General features: G+C 52.0%; 3 protein-coding genes across 4 annotated transcripts in view; 2 read left to right on the top strand and 1 right to left on the bottom strand.

The window, feature by feature from the left end:
- Positions 1–17508, top strand: part of LOC128847528 (zinc finger protein 34-like) — a 152298-nt gene that overhangs the window by 37912 nt on the left and 96878 nt on the right. The gene's annotated exons all lie outside the window — the stretch shown is intronic.
- Positions 1–17508, bottom strand: part of LOC128847386 (zinc finger protein 850-like) — a 127538-nt gene that overhangs the window by 63573 nt on the left and 46457 nt on the right. The window lies entirely within an intron of this gene.
- LOC128847522 (zinc finger protein OZF-like) lies at positions 895–5092 on the top strand. Of its 2 annotated transcripts, XM_054047012.1 has the most exons (5): positions 895–1119; positions 1744–1940; positions 2442–2568; positions 3193–3306; positions 3620–5092. In XM_054047012.1, exons 2-5 carry the CDS (start codon positions 1884–1886, stop codon positions 4933–4935), a joined length of 1614 nt encoding a protein of 537 aa, XP_053902987.1. In that variant the 5' UTR covers positions 895–1119; positions 1744–1883; the 3' UTR covers positions 4936–5092. The 2 variants fall into 2 exon arrangements, with proteins under 2 accessions (XP_053902987.1, XP_053902988.1); XM_054047013.1 differs by lacking the exon at positions 895–1119 and having other exon boundaries at positions 1338–1940; positions 3623–5092.

The raw sequence follows: 17508 nt of genomic DNA, 5'->3' as shown, positions 1-17508 counted from the left end.
AACTGGAAGGGACCCCAAGAGGTCATCGAGTCCAACCTCCTGCCTTCACTAGCAGGACAAATACTGATTTTGCCCCAGATCCCTAAGTGGAACCCTGAAGGACTGAGGTCACAACTCTCAGTTTAGCAAACCAATGCACAAACCACTGAGCTAGTAGTAATAATTCAACTCAGCTCCCCAGACAACTTCCTCTGCGCAAGGGGACTCAGTGACCATGTTCCCATTCTCTTGGATTCCACGTTCCTCCATCAGAGCACAGGGACAGGTTCCACTCACGGAATGTCCTTTCTGACAAATACTCAACCAATGCTCCACGCACCCTGATCTGGTCTGATTCCACACTCTGTGCAGGATTTCCCATTCCCAAACCTAAGCTAAGCGCACAAATTTCCATTCATACTGATAGCTGGAGGAAACAGGCCCAAGCTTGTTGGGGTTTCAGAGACCGTAGTGGAAGGGGAGTCCTCGAGGTCAGGCAGGCCTATGGGTAAAGGGAGTGGGAGCGAGGACTCAGCACATTTTGCTATTTGATTCCATCTGGGTAGTGAATAAGCCAGAAAAGTTCCCCACACTAGTAGGAGCGTTTCCCCACCTGCTTATCTCTGTGCATATTTAATGGCTTCTGGTAAAGTTAGTTAGGATTATAGGGGAAAGTGTCAGAGCGGCCACCAGTGAGAGTTGCTGGCCACACTCTGATGCCACCAAATTTGGTCGTGAGAATCCCTGGGCTAGTTGCTCACGATGGGCCCTTCTGACCATAGAGCCTGTGAGTGGAACAGGAGCCGGACACAGAGATGCTGCAGCGCGGTGGGTTGATCGCTAGGACCCAGGAGCAGCTGGGAGGCGGCTCTGGGGGGAGCGATCGCTGGGCTCAGGCCCGGCAGCAGGAAGTGACTCGCAGCCGCTGCGGGGACTCTGGCTCCAGGCTCCTGGCGAGATCCCCGAGCCCCGGCGGCTGGTGCTGGGAGCCCGGAGCCCGGGCTGCAGCCGGGAGAGGGGAATCTTCAGCAGGGCCCTTCCCGCTGCTCCCCAGGAGCCTCTCCCAGGGCAGAGCCCCCAGCCCGGCCAGGCCCCTTCCCGGCCCGGCCCCTGCCCCAGGGGGCCCCGCTCGGAGGAAAGGTGAGAGAAACACCTGAGCCCCGAGGGAGCGGTGCCCCCCCGTCCCACGCGGGATGCAGGGGGAGGAGACTAAAGAGGTGCAGGGAGGCGGGTGCTGGGGATGCGGGGGGCAGGCTGGGATGGGGGCGGGGGTGCACTGAAGGGAACATGGGGCGATCGGGGGAATTGTGGGGCTGAGGGGAGCGAGGCTGGAATGCGGGAAGATGTGAGTGGGGGGCACTGCGAGGAAAGGGGGTGTGTGGGGAGACTGGGACAGAGGCAAAAACCCATCCACCCACACCACACCCTGCTCCCAGTGTGTTATTGTCAGACACACCCGTGCTGGTGGGGTCTGTGTCTCATGAGTTTTGGGGTCGCCCAGGGCCCTGGTCTGATTTCTGGGCAGGATTCACATCTCAGCCACACCGGAGTCACTGCTGCTTTGGGCAGGCAGGGAGTGTGGATGGACCAATGGGATCAGCCTCTGCCTGCCTGTCCCTGGGGGCTGCTGCAGGAGACCAGGGCAGCTCATTCTTTTTAGGTGATGCCATCAGAGGGCTCCTGCTGTTCCTAAGGGAGAGGGGTTTAAACGGCAGTGTGGAGAAATCCCCCAAAGTGGCCTCTTTAGTTCTGCTTTTTTCCTAGTATTTGGATCAGAGATACTGTTACTGGGAGGTTCTGAAGAGTCTGGGGGGGAATCGGGGTATGACATGGACTGAAGCCCCTTCTGTAACCTTCCCAATCGCCCCGACAAGCTGAAGAATCACGTCCACATTTCACTCCAGATGGGCCCTTCTTCCAGGAGACAGGGAAAGGAAATGTCTGTGATGGAGCCAGCTCAGGTAGGGGATTTTCAGTGAGCTCCTGGGCAGAGGCAGGGAGGAGATAGGGTGTGATTTTCTGAGCGGGCCCATTGGTGACGGGGGAAGGGAGACGGGACATTCCCCCATTTCTCAAACAGGATTGCACAGGGCTGGGAACATTTTCAAGGCTCCCAGTGCTGGAGTGACACCCCACTAGCCTGAGGCTGCTGTGAAATACGAAGGGAAGCTGTTGGGATTCCTGTCCCTGTCCCCGGCTCAGAGCTCTGCTTCCCATATCAGCCTGTGGCTGGCAGATGTGTGGGAAATGAGAAGACCATGCCCTGCTCGGTCTTCTGGGGGAAAAGGAGCTCTCACCTTCTCCCCACCCCCGAAGCCTCCTGGCTGCTCTGAGCAGGGTGGGGGTGGGATTCTGCTACTCTGGCTCTCACAGAGCTTCCATTTCTTTATTCTTCTTCCCGTATGACTAGTGGGATTGTTGCTGGAGCAGCAGGTAATGAGTGGGGGCTTTTTGCGTTCCAGATGCCGGTGACCTTCGAGGAGGTGGCTGTGTATTTCACCCAGAGGCAGGGGGCTCTCCTGGACCCCACTCAGAGAGCCCTCTACAGGGATGTCATGCAGGAGAACTATGAGATGGTGACCTCGCTAGGTAAGGGATTCGCATCCCCTCAGATACTAGAAGCCGTTGGGTCTGCATGTCTGAATCTGGTCAGGTTCTTCCCAAGTCAGTTAGATCAGAGTTGAGTGAGTTCCATAATGCACAGCTGCCGTGTGAGAGAGATTTGCATTTCTGTGCCGTCTCCAGTGCCACATGTGTGTGAAAACCCAATGGACAAGCTAAACCATCCCCACCCCTCCAGCTTTCAAAGGGGCGTAAATCCAGCATTGTCCTGTTTGTGTTGTTTCTCGCTGCACACACAATCCCTGTTCACCTTCCTCCTTGGGAATAGCTCCAGCCATGGGGAGGGCTCTGGGCTCTGCAGGTTTAGAAAGAGGCAGGGGTTTAAGTCCAGAGCTGTATGTGAGTCAGTAAGGCCCCCAGAGTGCACAGGTCTTGGGAACGCCTAGTGAGGGTGTAGTAATAATTTCACTCACGTCCCCAGACAAGTTCCTTTGCGCAAGCGGGCTCAGTGACCATTTTCCCGTCCTCTTGGATTCCACGTTCCTCCAGCAGAGCACAGGGACAGGTTCCACTCACGGAATGTCCTTTCTGACAAATACTCCACCAATGCTCCATTTATCCTGATCTGGTCTGATTCCACTCTCTGCGCAGGATTTCCCATTCCCAAACCTGAGCTGATCACCCGGCTGGAACGAGGGAAAGAGCCATGGGTGCCCGATCTCCGGCCCTGCAATGAAAGAAGGCTTCCGAGATGCACCCATACAGGTGAGGACTGACACAGAAACAATCTAGGGAATGAATGAAAAAGCTGAGAATCCCAAAATATGGTGTGAGTAAGCACCCTCAGTTCTTCCTGGTCTCAGCCAGGATAGGGCTACAGTCATCAGATATAGCTCACACCATTCCACCCAGCCTCTTCTCTGCAGGAGTTTGCTTCCCAGCTTTCCTTCCCTGTGAGTGATTGGGTGGGATGTGGAGGCAGAGTCCAATTGCTCAGTCTTTGGGTTGGGTTTTCCCTTTGTGCTATTCCTCTTTCTCCCCAGCACAATGACTCCTGTCCGAATTGTGTCTCTCCCAGCAGATGCTGAGCGACGGAGTGAGAATGACGAGGGGAGTCCTCATGAGGAAGTTCCCAGGGAAGTGGAAGGGCAGGGGACCTTTGTGGGAAGAGCTGAAGGGAATTTTTCCCAGTGCTTAGAGCAGGCAGAAGCCTGGGGAAGTTCACACAGGTCGGAGAGGCTTCTGGGAAACCACCGAGGGAAGAAAGTGGATGAATCTATTAATGGTGAGGGAAGAGAGGAGGATTCCAGAGCACTGCAGACAAATCCCAAGGAAGAGACACCCTGGCACTACCTTCAGTGTGGGAAAGGATTCATTGTGAGATCACAGCTTGTGACAGTTCAGACGATCCATAGTAGAGAGAAACCCCTTCAATGCTTATACCATGGGGAAAGCTTCAATAAGCTCTCAGATCTTAATAACCATGGGAGAAGCCACACTGGAGAGAGAACCTGTCAATCCCTTGAGTGTGGGAAATGTTTCATTTCGAAGACACAAATAATTAGACATCAGTTAAGCCACACAAGGGAGAGACCACATAAGTGCTTGGACTGTGGGAAAAGATTCATACAAAGGTCAGACCTTGTTAGACATCAGGCAATCCACACGGGAAAGAAACCCCACAAGTGCTTGGACTGTGGGAAATGTTTCACAGACAGGTCAACCCTTGTTAAACATCAGGCAATCCACACAGGAGAAAGACTCCACAAGTGCTTGGACTGTGGGAAAAGTTTCATACAAAGGTCAGACCTTGTTAGACATCAGGCAATCCACACAGGAAAGAAACCCCACAAGTGCTTGGACTGTGGAAAATGTTTCACAGACAGGTCAAACCTTGTTCAACATCAGGCAATCCACACAGGAGAAAGACCCCACAAGTGTTTGGACTGTGGGAAAAGTTTCATAAGAAAGTCAAACCTTGTTAAACATCAGGCAATCCACACAGGAGAGAGACCCCACAAGTGCCTGGACTCTGGGAAAAGTTTCATACAGAGGTCACACCTAGCTCGTCATCAGGCAATCCATCCAGGAGAGAGACGCCACAAGTGCTTGGACTGTGGCAAAAGCTTCATAAGAAGTTCACACCTTGTTCAACATCAGGCAATCCACACAGGAGAGAGACCCCACAATTGCTTGTATTGTGGGAAAAGTTTCATACAGAGGTCACACCTAGTTCGTCATCAGGCAATCCACACAGGAGAGAGACCCCACAAGTGCTTGGATTGTGGAAAAAGTTTCATACAGATGTCACACCTTGTTAAACATCAGGCAATCCACGCACGAGAGACTCCAGAGGTGCTTGGACTGCTGAAAAAGATTCATATGGAGGTCTGACCTCATTAAATATGGAAGAATCCCCACAGGATCTAAACTTCTGTGTCACATGGCATGAAAGGGTTAAGCAACTTGCATGTAATTGACTGAGATTCAATTTTTAGAGAGAGATTTAACAGTGTGTCGACCTTAGATAAAGTAGAGTTTGAAATGTAAATGTGTATTTTTAAAGACTTGGAAGAAGAGGGCAAGTCACGGCTCAGTAACCAAATTGCCTTCTATAACGAGATAACTGGCTCTGTGGATGAGGGAAAAGCACTTAATGTGTTATTCCTTCATTTTAGCAAAGCTTTTGACATGATCTCCTACAGTATTCTTGCCAGCAAGTTAAAGAAGTATGGGTTAGATGAATGGACCATAAAGTGGATAGAAAGCTGGCTAGATCATCGGGCTCAACGCGTATTGATCAATGGCTCCATGTCTAGTTGGCACCCAGTATCAAGTGGAGTGCCGCAGGGGTCGGTCCTGGTGCTGGTTTTATTCAGTATCTTCATTAATGATCTGGAGGATGATGTGGACTGTACCCTCAGCAAGTTTGCAGATGACACTAAACTGGGAGGAGTGGTAGATACGCTGGAGTGTAGAGATAGGATACAGAGATACCTAGACAAATTAGAGGATTGGGCCAAAATAAATCTGATGAGGCTCAACAAGGGTAAGTGCAGAGTCTTGCATTTAGGATGAAAGAATCCCATTCACTGTTACAGACTAGGGACCAAATAGCTAGGCAGCAGTTCTGCAGAAAAGGACCTGGGGTTACAGTGGATGACAAGCTGGCTGTAAGTCAACAGTGTGCCCTTGTTGGGAAGAAGACTAACGGCATTTTGGGCTGTACATGTAGGGGCATTGCCAGCAGATCGAGGGACGTGATCGTTCCTCTCTATTCAACATTGGTGAGGCCTCATCTGGAGTATTGTGTCCAGTTTTGGGCCCCACACTACAAGAAGGATGTGGAAAAATTGGAAAGAGTCCAGCGGAGGGCAACAAAAATGACTAGGGGGTGGAGCACATGACTTATGAGTAGAGGCTGAGAGAACGGGGATTGTTTAGTCTGAAGAAGAGAAGAATGATTGGGTATTTGGTAGCTGCTTTCAACTACCTGAAAGGGGGCTCCAAAGAGGATGGATCTAGACTGTTCTCTGTGGTACCAGATGACAGAACAAGGAGTAATGGTGTCCAGTTGCAGTGGGGAAAGTTTAAGTTGGATATCAGGAAAAACTATTTCACTAGGAGGGTGGTGAAGCACTGGAATGGGTTACCGAGGGAGGTGGTGGAATCTCCTTCCTTAGAAGTTTTTAAGGTCAGGCTTGACAAATACCTGGCTGGATGATTTAGTTGGGGATTAGTCCTTCTTTAAGCAGGGGGTCGGACTAGATGACCTCCTGAGGTCCCTTCCAACCCTGATATTCTATGATTTTAAGAGGGGTAACTGTAGTAATCTCTGTTTAGCTATCTAAAGGGTTCCTGTATTCATTTAAATCAGGGATCAATAATTCAGCGATTATACCCGTCACCCATACCACCTGCCCTATTCTAGCTCAGTCTCATTGAATTCGCTGGGGGTAGGGGCTGAAGGATGGAGGGAATGTTTATAGCTGAAATCACCAAAATGTGTTTTGCAAGGTTAGTGTTAATCGGATCTGTTCTGTGGATCCCGGAGACGGAAAGGAGCAGGTGTTACCATCTTGGCTACCAATCCCAACGGTGACTCTCTACACTAACAATTCTCAAACTGTGGTCAGAGCATCCTAGTGGAGGCTGAGCCTTCCGCTTTGCCCCCAGGTGGGTTTTGTCCACCATTACCGGCTAGGGAAGACGTGGCAGCATTGGAGGATAGCACTACCCCTCCTCTGGAGTACCTTCCTATGGAAGCCCCTGATGGAGCCCCTCTCGCCCCCGTACAATCTGAAGCCCCCGCACGCACCAAGGCGAGCGTCGCTTCGGGTGCAGGCGGGGAGAGCCCTGGGGTGGTGGAAGGTGATCTCCCTTCCATTTATGAGATGACCGAGGCCCTGGGTCTGACCCCGGTTACCCAGGGAGAGGACGACCCTCTGCCAGCGGGCTTCGATCTGAGTGACCTCGCCTCGGCTCCCCTTTCCCCATGTTCCGTCCCCCTACCCACTGCTTCCGCTCCCGCCTCCGAGGAGCTCCTGGACTCTTCCTCCAACCCGGCCGCAGATGGCACCCCACTAGCGGCCGCCGAGCCTCTTGAGGCAACGGCCAGTGCCATGCAACCGGGACCCGAGTCGCCAGGGGACTCCCTCATGGCTGAGGGGCAGCCGACCTCCTTCCCGGGTGAGGGCCCCATCATTGATTCTCCACCTACGGATGCCGTGGCCTTACCATCTGCCTTGGAGCACGAGTCCGGCATTGCCGAGGGCCCACCTCCCTCACCGCAAATCCCTGAGCCCCTTTGTGGGGTGCCACCCCCCCCACCCAGTGGCCTGGCTGCTGGGGCCCCCGATCCCACTATCGCCCCTTCCCCTGTCCCTATTCCTGACTCCGACCCTGCCCCTGACACCGACCCCGTCCCTGTCCCCTCCACTTCTCATGATGCTATTGCCGCCCCTGGGGCTGTCTCCTTCCATATCCCAGAGGATGACCCCCAAGGAGCGGCCTTTGTTTTTCCCTGTCCCAACCCACCAGGGGCTGCTATTTTCCCTCCGCCGCCCCCCATTGAGCCAGGGTCTGAGGCGGGCCACGTGGCGCCAGCCCATCAGACGCCACGTCGAGGGTCTACCCCCTGCTTGCCTGTCTTGGTGGGCCACGGGGCTGTGACAGGGGCCCCGCTGGGGGATAGCCATAGATCTGTAACCCCACCCCCCCATATGCTGAGAGAGGAGCTACGGGGGTTCCTTGAGGACGTCCGTGGCTCCCGCAACAAGGTACAGCTTGCACTCCAGCGATGGGGGAATTTCCATCGGATCCTCCGGGCCGCGAGGGCCCTCATGGGGGAGGGTAAGAGGACCGGGAGGCAGGCCGCTGCGGCCTACCAATGGGTCCGTCTCTTCCATGACTCCTTAATCGCCTACGGGGTAGGTCACGGATTGTTGTGCGGCTCGACGGAGGCCGTGGGCGTCTCTGCCTGCGAGGATCCCCCGCAACCCTCCTCATGGCACCGATCATCTTTGCAACATTGAACACCCGGGGCTGTAGGATGGGTCTCCGCAGGAGCCAGGAGCTCTCCTTCCTTCGGGAGCGGGGGTACTCTGTGATTTTCCTGCAGGAGACTTTAACGCCACCCTCGAAGAACGTGTCCGCTCAGGGACTGAGCAGCACCCGGCCACCGTGGACGTCCTCCGGGAGATGATCGAATATCACTCCCTGGCGGACATCTGGTGCGACCACCACCCGGATGATGTTTCGACGTTCACTTTTGTCTGGGTGGAGGTCCATTGGTCGTGCACTCCCGGTCGGACCGCATCTATTTGTCACGCTTCCATCTTTCACGGGCTCACTCCTCCAGCGTCCGGCCGGCCCCTTTTTCAGATCATCATTTGGCCACCGTGACAGCCTCTCTCTGCGCGGAGAGGCCGGGGCTGGCCTATTTGAACTTTAATAATAGCTTGTTGGAGGATGTGGGCTTCGTGGCATCCTTCCGGGAGTTCTGGCTGGCCTGGCGAGGGCAGCGGCGTGCCTTTCCCTCGGCGCGGCGGTGGTGGGACCTGGGGAAGGTGCGTGCCCGGCTCTTCTGCCATGACTACACCTGGGGCGCCAGCCGACAGAGGGATGCGGCGATAGGGCAGTTGGAATGGGAGGTCTTAGAGCTGGAGAGGCGTCTGGCTGCCAGCCCCAGTGATCCATCCCTCTGCGGAGCATGCCGGGAGAAGCGGGAGGAGCTCCGGACCCTCGAGGACCATCGGGCCCGAGGTGCCTTTGTTCGATCCCGCATCTGCCTCCTTCGGGAGATGGATCGCGGCTCCCGCTTCTTCTAGGCCCTGGAGAAAAAGAGGGGGGCCAAGAAGCACGTCACCTGCCTTCTAGCAGAGGATGGTACCCCCCCTCACGGATCCGGCGGAGATGTGCGGGAGGGCCAGGGCCTTCTACGCACACCTTTTCTCCCCGGATCCGACTGATCCTAACGCTTGCAGAATGCTCTGGGATGAACTCCCGACAGTCAGCGCGGGCGACTGAGACCGGCTGGAGCTGCCTCTCACTCTGGCCGAGTTCTCGGAAGCCCTCCACCGCATGCCCACCAATAAATCTCCTGGCATGGACCGGCTGACCGTGGAGTTCTACCGTGTGTTTTCAGACGTCCTCGGCCCGGACCTTGTCACTGTCTGGGCCGAGTGCTTGCAGGGCGGGGTCCTCCCTCTTTCGTGCAGGCGAGCCGTGCTCGCCTTATTGCCGAAGAAGGGGGACCTCCGCGATTTATGGAATTGGCGTCCCATCTCGCTCCTCAGCACGGACTAAACACGCATGTTTACCTAGAGTAGCCACTAGTCAGATGAGTTTTACAGCTATATCAGACAATGAATGTTTGTTTGGTTATTTCATTACCAAAGGTAATTGAAGCAGATATTTATGAAGTCATTAGGAGGTGAACTAGCTCCAATTCAACAGGTTAATCATTAATAGTTGGAGGATTTTCTTGCCATGCTGTATTAGGAGGAGAACATCACCACACAGACATTTAAATTGTTTTATTTAACTAAAACAACAACGTTCAGTATTCTGGATTTGTTTCTTCAACAGCAAACATATAATAGTTTATCAGAAAAGCGTATGTCCCTCTCTTCTCACATTTGTCTCCAGACTTCTCCTTGTCCAGATCTATTCCGCCTTCAACAGTCTTGTATTCATTCAACTTTTTGAAACTTTGCATTTTTTGAGATCGGTAAGGGATTGACTCTTTGTACCCAAATGTGCAGAGGGAGCATAGAGGTGAGGTCTGTTATTTCTCACCTCTATATATTAATTTATTTTAAAACATTTTTGCTGTTAACAAGCATGTTACCTTTGGAGACACAAAGCCACAGTTTGAGAACTGGAAAACTAAGCATCTCTAATGGTATCTTCTAGCCTGAGCACTGAGTCCCATTGGGTAGATAGAAAGATTAACTTAAGTAATCTATACAGAAGCCTGTGGAACCCCATAAGACTGGGTCCTTAATGCATGAACTAGAGGAACTCATTTACAAAACTTTTTTTAAACATGACATGACTATATTGTCTCATACTATAGAATTGGAATTTATAATCCCTGTTCCATGATGAGAGATTTTTGAGCTATAATGTATCTTAATTAAAACCATCTTTAGATAAAATGGTTTTTGAGGAAAAAAATATCAAAAAAATCCGATTTAATTAACAAAAATCTGATTTTTTTTTTAAATCATGGATTTTATTCACCCTGGGAAACATTGTAAAACATGCCCTGGGATGGAGAATTAAGCAGTTCAACAGTCCAGATTGTACCCTGGGGTATGCCTCACACCTGCTCTCTCCTGGGACCCAGCATGGCACCATTGGGCTTTCATCATCCTGATCCTGAAAGGCAAGCTGAGCATTGCAAACCAGAGAAGAGGAACTCGTCGACATCCTCAACTCCACCGATGTTGGTTTTGGCTAAATCCTGAAGTCCCCCTGGCATGGGAGACTTGAGGTTCTGCTGTCAGCCTTCTCCTCGTACGTCTTTTTCCTTCCCAATGGTCAGAGGTGAAAGTAACTTAAAGGACTTAGCACAGGGGTGAGGAAAGTTTTTGGCCTGAGGGCCACATCGGGGTTGTAAAATTCTATGGAGGGGCAAATAGGAAAGGCTGTGCCTCCCCAAACAGCCTGTCCCTGCTCCCTATCTGCCCCCTTCCACTTCCCACCCCCTGATTGCCCCCCTCAGAATCCCGAGGAGTGTCTCCCAGGGCAGAGCCCCCAGTCTGGCCAAGGCCCCTTCTCAGCCCTGCCCCAGGGGGGGCCTGCTCGGAGGGAAGGTAAGAGAGACCTCTCCACACCCCCGTCACACCTGGGCTGCAGCGGGAGTAGGATAAAGAGGTATAGGGGGTGAGGGCAGGTGGGGGGGCAGAAGGCGAGTGCTCGGGATGTGGGGGGCAGGCTGGGATGTGGGCGGGGGTGCACTGAAGGGAACATGGGGCGATGCAGGGGGATCGCGGGGATTGTGGAGCTGAGGGGAGTGAGGCTGGAATGGGAGAAGATGTGAGTGTGGAGCACTGCAATGGAAGGGGGGATGTGGGGAGGCTTGCGGGAGAAGAGGGAGAGATGTGATATAAAATTATTCTACTTAACTGACAAGGGGGCAAATTTATCACATACATACAGGGTCAGCTATAGGTTGTCTTAACTCAGGAAGATTACCACCCAAAGGTCAGGGACGACCCAGAATCTGTACAGAGGACATTTGTAACTATTTTTGCCACTCATAACCCTACGTGGCAAGATATCCAAGTTCTTTTAAAAACTCAACTTTCTGAGAAAGAAAGGAAACAAGTGCTCAGTCGAGCTCAGGATTCTATAGGTGATTTACCCCCTCCGCCACCAGGACGGAATGCCCTGAAAGCAGGAGATGTAACCGGGGGTGATCCTAACTGAGATTACAACAATGCTGGAGATCAATGTAAGTTAACCTCTTTCAAGACTGTAATTTTAGACGGAATCAAGAAGGCTGGGCAAAGAACTACTAATTGGAGGAAAGTAACTTCTGTCCATCAAGGCCCAGATGAACACCCCTCAGATTATTATGAAAGACTAATGAAAGCTCCTAGGTTGTTTGGGGGTTTAGATCCTGAGGCAGAAGCAAACGTGCCAGTGATAAGAGGATTGTTTGAAGACCAGGCTGTGGAAGATATAAGGAGGAGATTAAATGATGTGGAAGGATTTGCAGGGATGCCTCTCTCTCAGGCCTGGTATACACTACGGGTTTAGGTCGACTTTAGCAGCGTTAAATCGAATTAAGCCTGGACACGTTCACACGACGAAGCCCTTTCTTTCGACTTAAAGGGCCCTTTAAACTGGTTTCTTTACACCACCTTCGACGAGGGGATTAGCGATAAAATCGGCCTTTGCGGGTCGGAATTGGGGTAGTGTGGACAGAATTCGACGTTATTGGCCTCCGGGAGCTATCCCACAGTGCTTCATTGTGACCGCTCTGGACAGCACTCTCAACTCAGATGCACTGACCAGGTAGACAGGAAAAGACCCGCGAATGTTTGATTTTCATTTCCTGTTTGTCCAGCGTGGAGAGCACAGGTAACCATGCAGAGCTCATCAGCACAGTAACCGAGATGGAGTTCCAGGATCACAAAAGAGCTCCAGCATGGACCGAACGGGAGGTATGGGATCTGCTCGCCATATGGGGAGATGAATCAGTGCTAGCTGAACTCCGTAGCAGTAAAAGAAATGGCAAAGTATTAGAAAAGGTCTCCAAGGCCATGAAGGACTGAGGCCATAACAGGGACACACAGCAGTGCCGTGTGAAAATTAAGGAGCTACGGCAAGCCTACCACAAAGCCAGAGAAGCAAATGGAAGGTCCGGGGCAGAGCCGCAAACTTGCCGCTTCTACGCGGAGCTGCATGCCATTCTAGGGGGTGCAGCCACCACTACCCCAACAGTGTGCTATGACTCCGTCAATGGAGAAACACACAGGGAAGAGGGTTTGGGGAACAAGGAAGATGAGGATGGAGGTAATGTAGGTAGCTCACAGCAGCAAGGAAGCAGAGAAACCGGTTTCCCCAACAGCCAGGATATGTTTGTCACCCTGGACCTGGAACCAGTAACCCCGAACTCACCCAAGACCCTGAGGGCACACAGGAGACCTCTGGTGAGTGTACCTTTGTAAATATTACACATGGTTTAAAAGCAAGCGTGTTTAATGATTAATGATTAATTTGCCCTGGCAATCACGGCCAGTACAGCTACTGGAAAAGTCTGTTAACGTGTATGGGGATGGAGCGGAAATCCTCCAGGGACATCTCCAGAAAGCTCTCCTTCATGTACTCCCAAAGCCTTTGCAAAAGGTTTCTGGGGAGGGCTGCCTTATCCCGTCCGCCCTGGTAGGACACTTTACCACGCCAGGCCAGTAGCACGTAGTCTGGAATCATTGCATAACAAAGCATGGCAGTGTATGGTCCCAGTGTTTGCTGGCATGCAGACAACATCCATTCCTTATCTCTCTTTGTTATCCTCAGGAGAGTGATATCATTCACGGTCACCTGGTTGAAATGGGGTGATTTTATTAAGGGGACATTCAGAGGTGCCCGTTCCTGCTCTTCTGAACAGAAATGTTCCCCGCTGTTAACCACGCGGTGGGGGGAGGGGTGAAGTGATCATCCCAGAGAATCGGGTGTGTGTGTGTTGGGGTGGTTTACTTGGGTTTGTGCTGCATGTTAACCCAGAAACCGCAGCCCCTCCTTTTACATTGAAAACCCATTTTAAATGGCCAACCCAATTCATCCTTGATATGGGAAATGAGGGCGCTGCTGTTTGAAACCATTCCCACATGTTAAGAAGGTTAAAAAAGCCAAAAGACTGTGGCTTACCATGGCTGTCTGCAAGCCAAAATCTGTTGCCTGGCACTGCGTGAGTGATCTCTCATACCAAACCGGTAGACCCTCACTATAAGAGGAAAAATGCGACCTTGTAATGAAAGAGTGTACCCATTGTTCTCTAAAATGTGTCTTTTTTAACCACCTCTCTCTTCTCCTCCACCAGCTGCAAATGTTTCTCCTTCGCAGAGGCTAGTGAACATTAGAAAGAGAAAACGGAGGACGCGGGACGATATGTTCACGGAGCTCCAGATGTCCTCCCACGCTGATAGAGCACAGCAGAATGCGTGTAGGCAGTCAATGTCAGACATGAGAAAAGCACAATATGAACGAGAGGAGAGGTGGCTGGCTGAATGGCGGGATGAACAGAGCAAGTGGCGGGCTGAAGATGATAGGTGGCGTCAGCTTGCAGACAGAAGGCAAGAGTCAATGCTCCGTCTGCTGGAGCATCAAAGTGATATGCTCCAGCGTATGGTTGAGCTGCAGGAAAGGCAGCAGGAGCAGAGACCGCCGCTACAGCCCCTGTGTAACCAACAGCCCTCCTCCCCAAGTTCCATAGCCTCCTCACCCAGACACCCAAGAACACGGTGAGGGGGCCTCCGGCCACCCAGTCACTCCACCCCAGACGATTGCCTAAGCATCAGAAGGCCAATTATCCCCGTACTTGTGTGAGGAATTAATAAAGAATGCATGAATGTGAAATAACAATGACTTTATTGCCTCTGCAAGCGGTGCTCGAAGTGGGGAGGGGAGGGTGGGGTGGTTGGTTTACAGGGAAGTAGAGTGAACCGGGTAGGGGGGGCGGAGGGTTCATCAAGGAGAAACAAACAGAAGTTTCACACCGTAGCCTGGCCAGTCACAAAACTCGTTTTCAAAGCTTCTCTGATGCGCACCGCGCCCTGCTGTGCTCTTCTAACCGCCCTGGTGTCTGGCTGCGCGTAATCAGCGGCCAGGCGAGTTGCCTCAACCTCCCACCCCGCCATAAATGTCTCCCCCTTACTCTCACAGATATTGTGGAGCGCACAGCAAGCAGCAATAACAATGGGGATATTCTTTTCGCTGAGGTCTGAGCGAGTCAGTAAGCTGCGCCAGCGCGCTTTTAAACGTCCAAATGCACATTCCACCACCATTGGGCACTTGCTCAGCCTATAGTTGAACAGGTCCTGACTCCTGTCCAGGCTGCCTGTGTACGGCTTCATGAGCCATGGCATTAAGGGGTAGGCTGGGTCCCCAAGGATCACGATAGGCATTTCAACATCCCCAACGGTTACTTTCTGGTCCGGGAAGAAAGTCCCTTCCTCCAGCTTTCGAAACAGACCAGCGTGCCTGAAGACGCGAGCATCATGTACCTTTCCTGGCCATCCTACGTTGATGTTGGTGAAACGTCCCTTGTGATCCACCAGGGCTTGCAGCAGCATTGAAAAGTACCCCTTGCGGTTTATGTACTCGGTGGCTTGGTGCTCCAGTGCCAAGATAGGGATATAGGTTCCGTCTATGGCCCCACCACAGTTTGGGAATCCCATTGCAGCAAAACCATCCACTATTGCCTGCACGTTGCCCAGAATCACTACCCTTGATATTATCAGGTCTTTCATTGCCCTGGGAACTTGGATCACAGCAGCCCCCACCGTAGATTTGCCCACTCCAAATTGATTCCCGACTGACCGGTAGCTGTCTGGCTTTGCAAGCTTCCACAGGGCTATCACCACTCGCTTCTCAACTGTGAGGGCTGCTCTCATCCTGGTATTCTGGCACTTCAGGGCAGGGGAAAGCAAGTCACAAAGTTCCATGAAAGTGCCCTTATGCATGCGAAAGTTTCGCAGCCACGGGAATCGTCCCACACCTGCAGCACGATGCGGTCCCACCAGTCTGTGCTTGTTTCCCGTGCCCAGAGTCGGCGTTCCACGGCATGAACCTGCCCCAGTAACACCATGATTTCCACATTGCTGGGGCCTGTGCCTTGTGAGAGGTCTATGTCCATGTCAATTTCCTCATCACTCTCTTCGCCGTGCTGGAATCGTCTCCTCGGCTGGTCCGGGTTTCGCCTTGGCATGTCCTGGCTCTGCACATACTCCAGGACAATGCGTGTGGAGTTCATAGTGCTCATAATTGCCACGGTGATCTAAGCGGGCTCCATGATCCCAGTGCTAGCTATGGCGCCTGGTCTGAAAAAAGGCGTGAAACTAGTATCTGATGGACCAAGAGAAGGAGGGAGGGCGGGAGGGCCGAGTGACGACATGGCGTACAGGTACAGGGAATTAAAATCAAGAAAGGTGGCTGTGCATCAGGGACAAACACTAACAACTGTCACACAGAATGGTCTCCCCAAAGATTAAACTGAAAACCCTGGGTTTAGCAGGCCGTTGATTTCCCGGAGGGAGGGGAAGCAAATGAATACAGAACAAATCTATTTTTTACATCTTAAGCTGGCAGTCGACGGTGCAGCATGACTGATAGCCTCTGCAGTACGATGACGATGGATACCAGTTGTAATATACCATCTTCTACCAAAAGGCAAGGGGCTGCTGCTGTGTAGCAATGCAGCCCCATGTCTGCCAGCCCCATGTCTGCCAGCACCCAGATCACCCTCAGCCTCTTCTGGGTGCTTAGCAGACAATATTGGGCAATTGGCAGAAAATAGCATACTACGACTGATAGCCATCATCATCGAGACAGTAGCATGTCTGCCCAGGTGCCCATGATTGACAGCCACTCCAGTACAACGATGATGGTTACCAATCATAATATACCATCTTCTACCAAAAGGCAAGGGGCTGGTGCAATGCAGCCTTACGGCTGCCAGCCCCACAACTATTAGTCATGCTACACCGCCAAAAGGCAGTTAGCAGCTGTTGCTGTGTAGCAATACAGTCCCACGTCTGCCGGCACCCAGATGACATATGGTGACGGTGAGCTGAGCTGAGCGGGCTCCATGCTTGCCGTGGTATGTTGTCTGCACAGGTAACCCAGGTAAAAAGGCGCGAATCTATTGTCTGCCGTTGCTCTGACGGAGGGGGAGGGGCCTGACGACATGTACCCAGAACCTCCCGCGACACTGTTTTGCATCATCCGGGCATTGGGATCTCAACCCAGAATTCCAATGGGCGGCGGAGACTGCGGGAACTGTGGGATAGCTACCCATAGTGCAATGCTCCGGAAGTCGATGCTAGCCTCGGTACTGTGGACGCGGTCCGCCGACTAGAGCACTTAGAGCATTTTATGTGGGGACACACACAATCGGCTGTATACAACCGATTTCTATAAAACCGCCTTCTATAAATTTGACCTAATTTCGTAGTGTAGACATACCCTCAGATAGTGGCTATTGCCACCAGAGTGTTTAATGGGAGAGAAGCCCAACAAAAGGCTGAGAGTGTGAAGGAAGAAAAGGGGAATATAAGAATGTTGGTGGTTGTATTGAAGAGAGCAGAGCCTGGCGTCGGCAGAGGCTGAGGAAGAGGACAAGGGTTCGTTAGTAGAGCGGACCCCGTAAAGGGGGGGTCCAGAGGACTTTTAATTTATTTTTACTGTCATCAAGAAGGGCACATGAAGAGAAATTGTAAACTGAGAGCCCAGGAACAACCTAAACCTCCCCAAGATGTCAATATGGACCAAAGTCCAGTTTCGACACCGCCCAATCAACCCTTCCAGGGGGTGATGCAGGATGGGGCACTTTATGACTGACTGGATGAAGGGGGTTCCACTTGTTATGTTGCCCAGTACTTTCCTTATTCCACAATGATCCCCTAATTCCTTTGATGATTGGAGGAAAACAGTATGATTGCTTATTAGATACAGGAGCCACCCTCTCCACCCTTACTGATTTGGATCTTCCTAAGAGTGACAAAATCGAACGTGTTATGGGACTCGAAGGATAGAACAGGGCATTTTACTTCCCTGCCACTCACCCTGTAACATGCCCATCTTGCCAGTAAAAAAAGCTTAAACCTGAGGCCCAAAGGAACAGTGTTTGGAGAGTTATACAGGACCTCAAAGCTATAAACAATTACATAATCCCTAGACATCCTGTAGGTCCTAATCCCCTGCTATATTTTCAGCTGCCTTGCATAAAGATTT

Source organism: Malaclemys terrapin, chromosome 13, assembly GCF_027887155.1.
Source record: "Malaclemys terrapin pileata isolate rMalTer1 chromosome 13, rMalTer1.hap1, whole genome shotgun sequence".
Taxonomy (NCBI): domain Eukaryota; kingdom Metazoa; phylum Chordata; order Testudines; family Emydidae; genus Malaclemys; species Malaclemys terrapin.
Note: the sequence above shows the minus strand (reverse complement) of the source record. Positions and strands in the feature narration are given on the sequence as shown.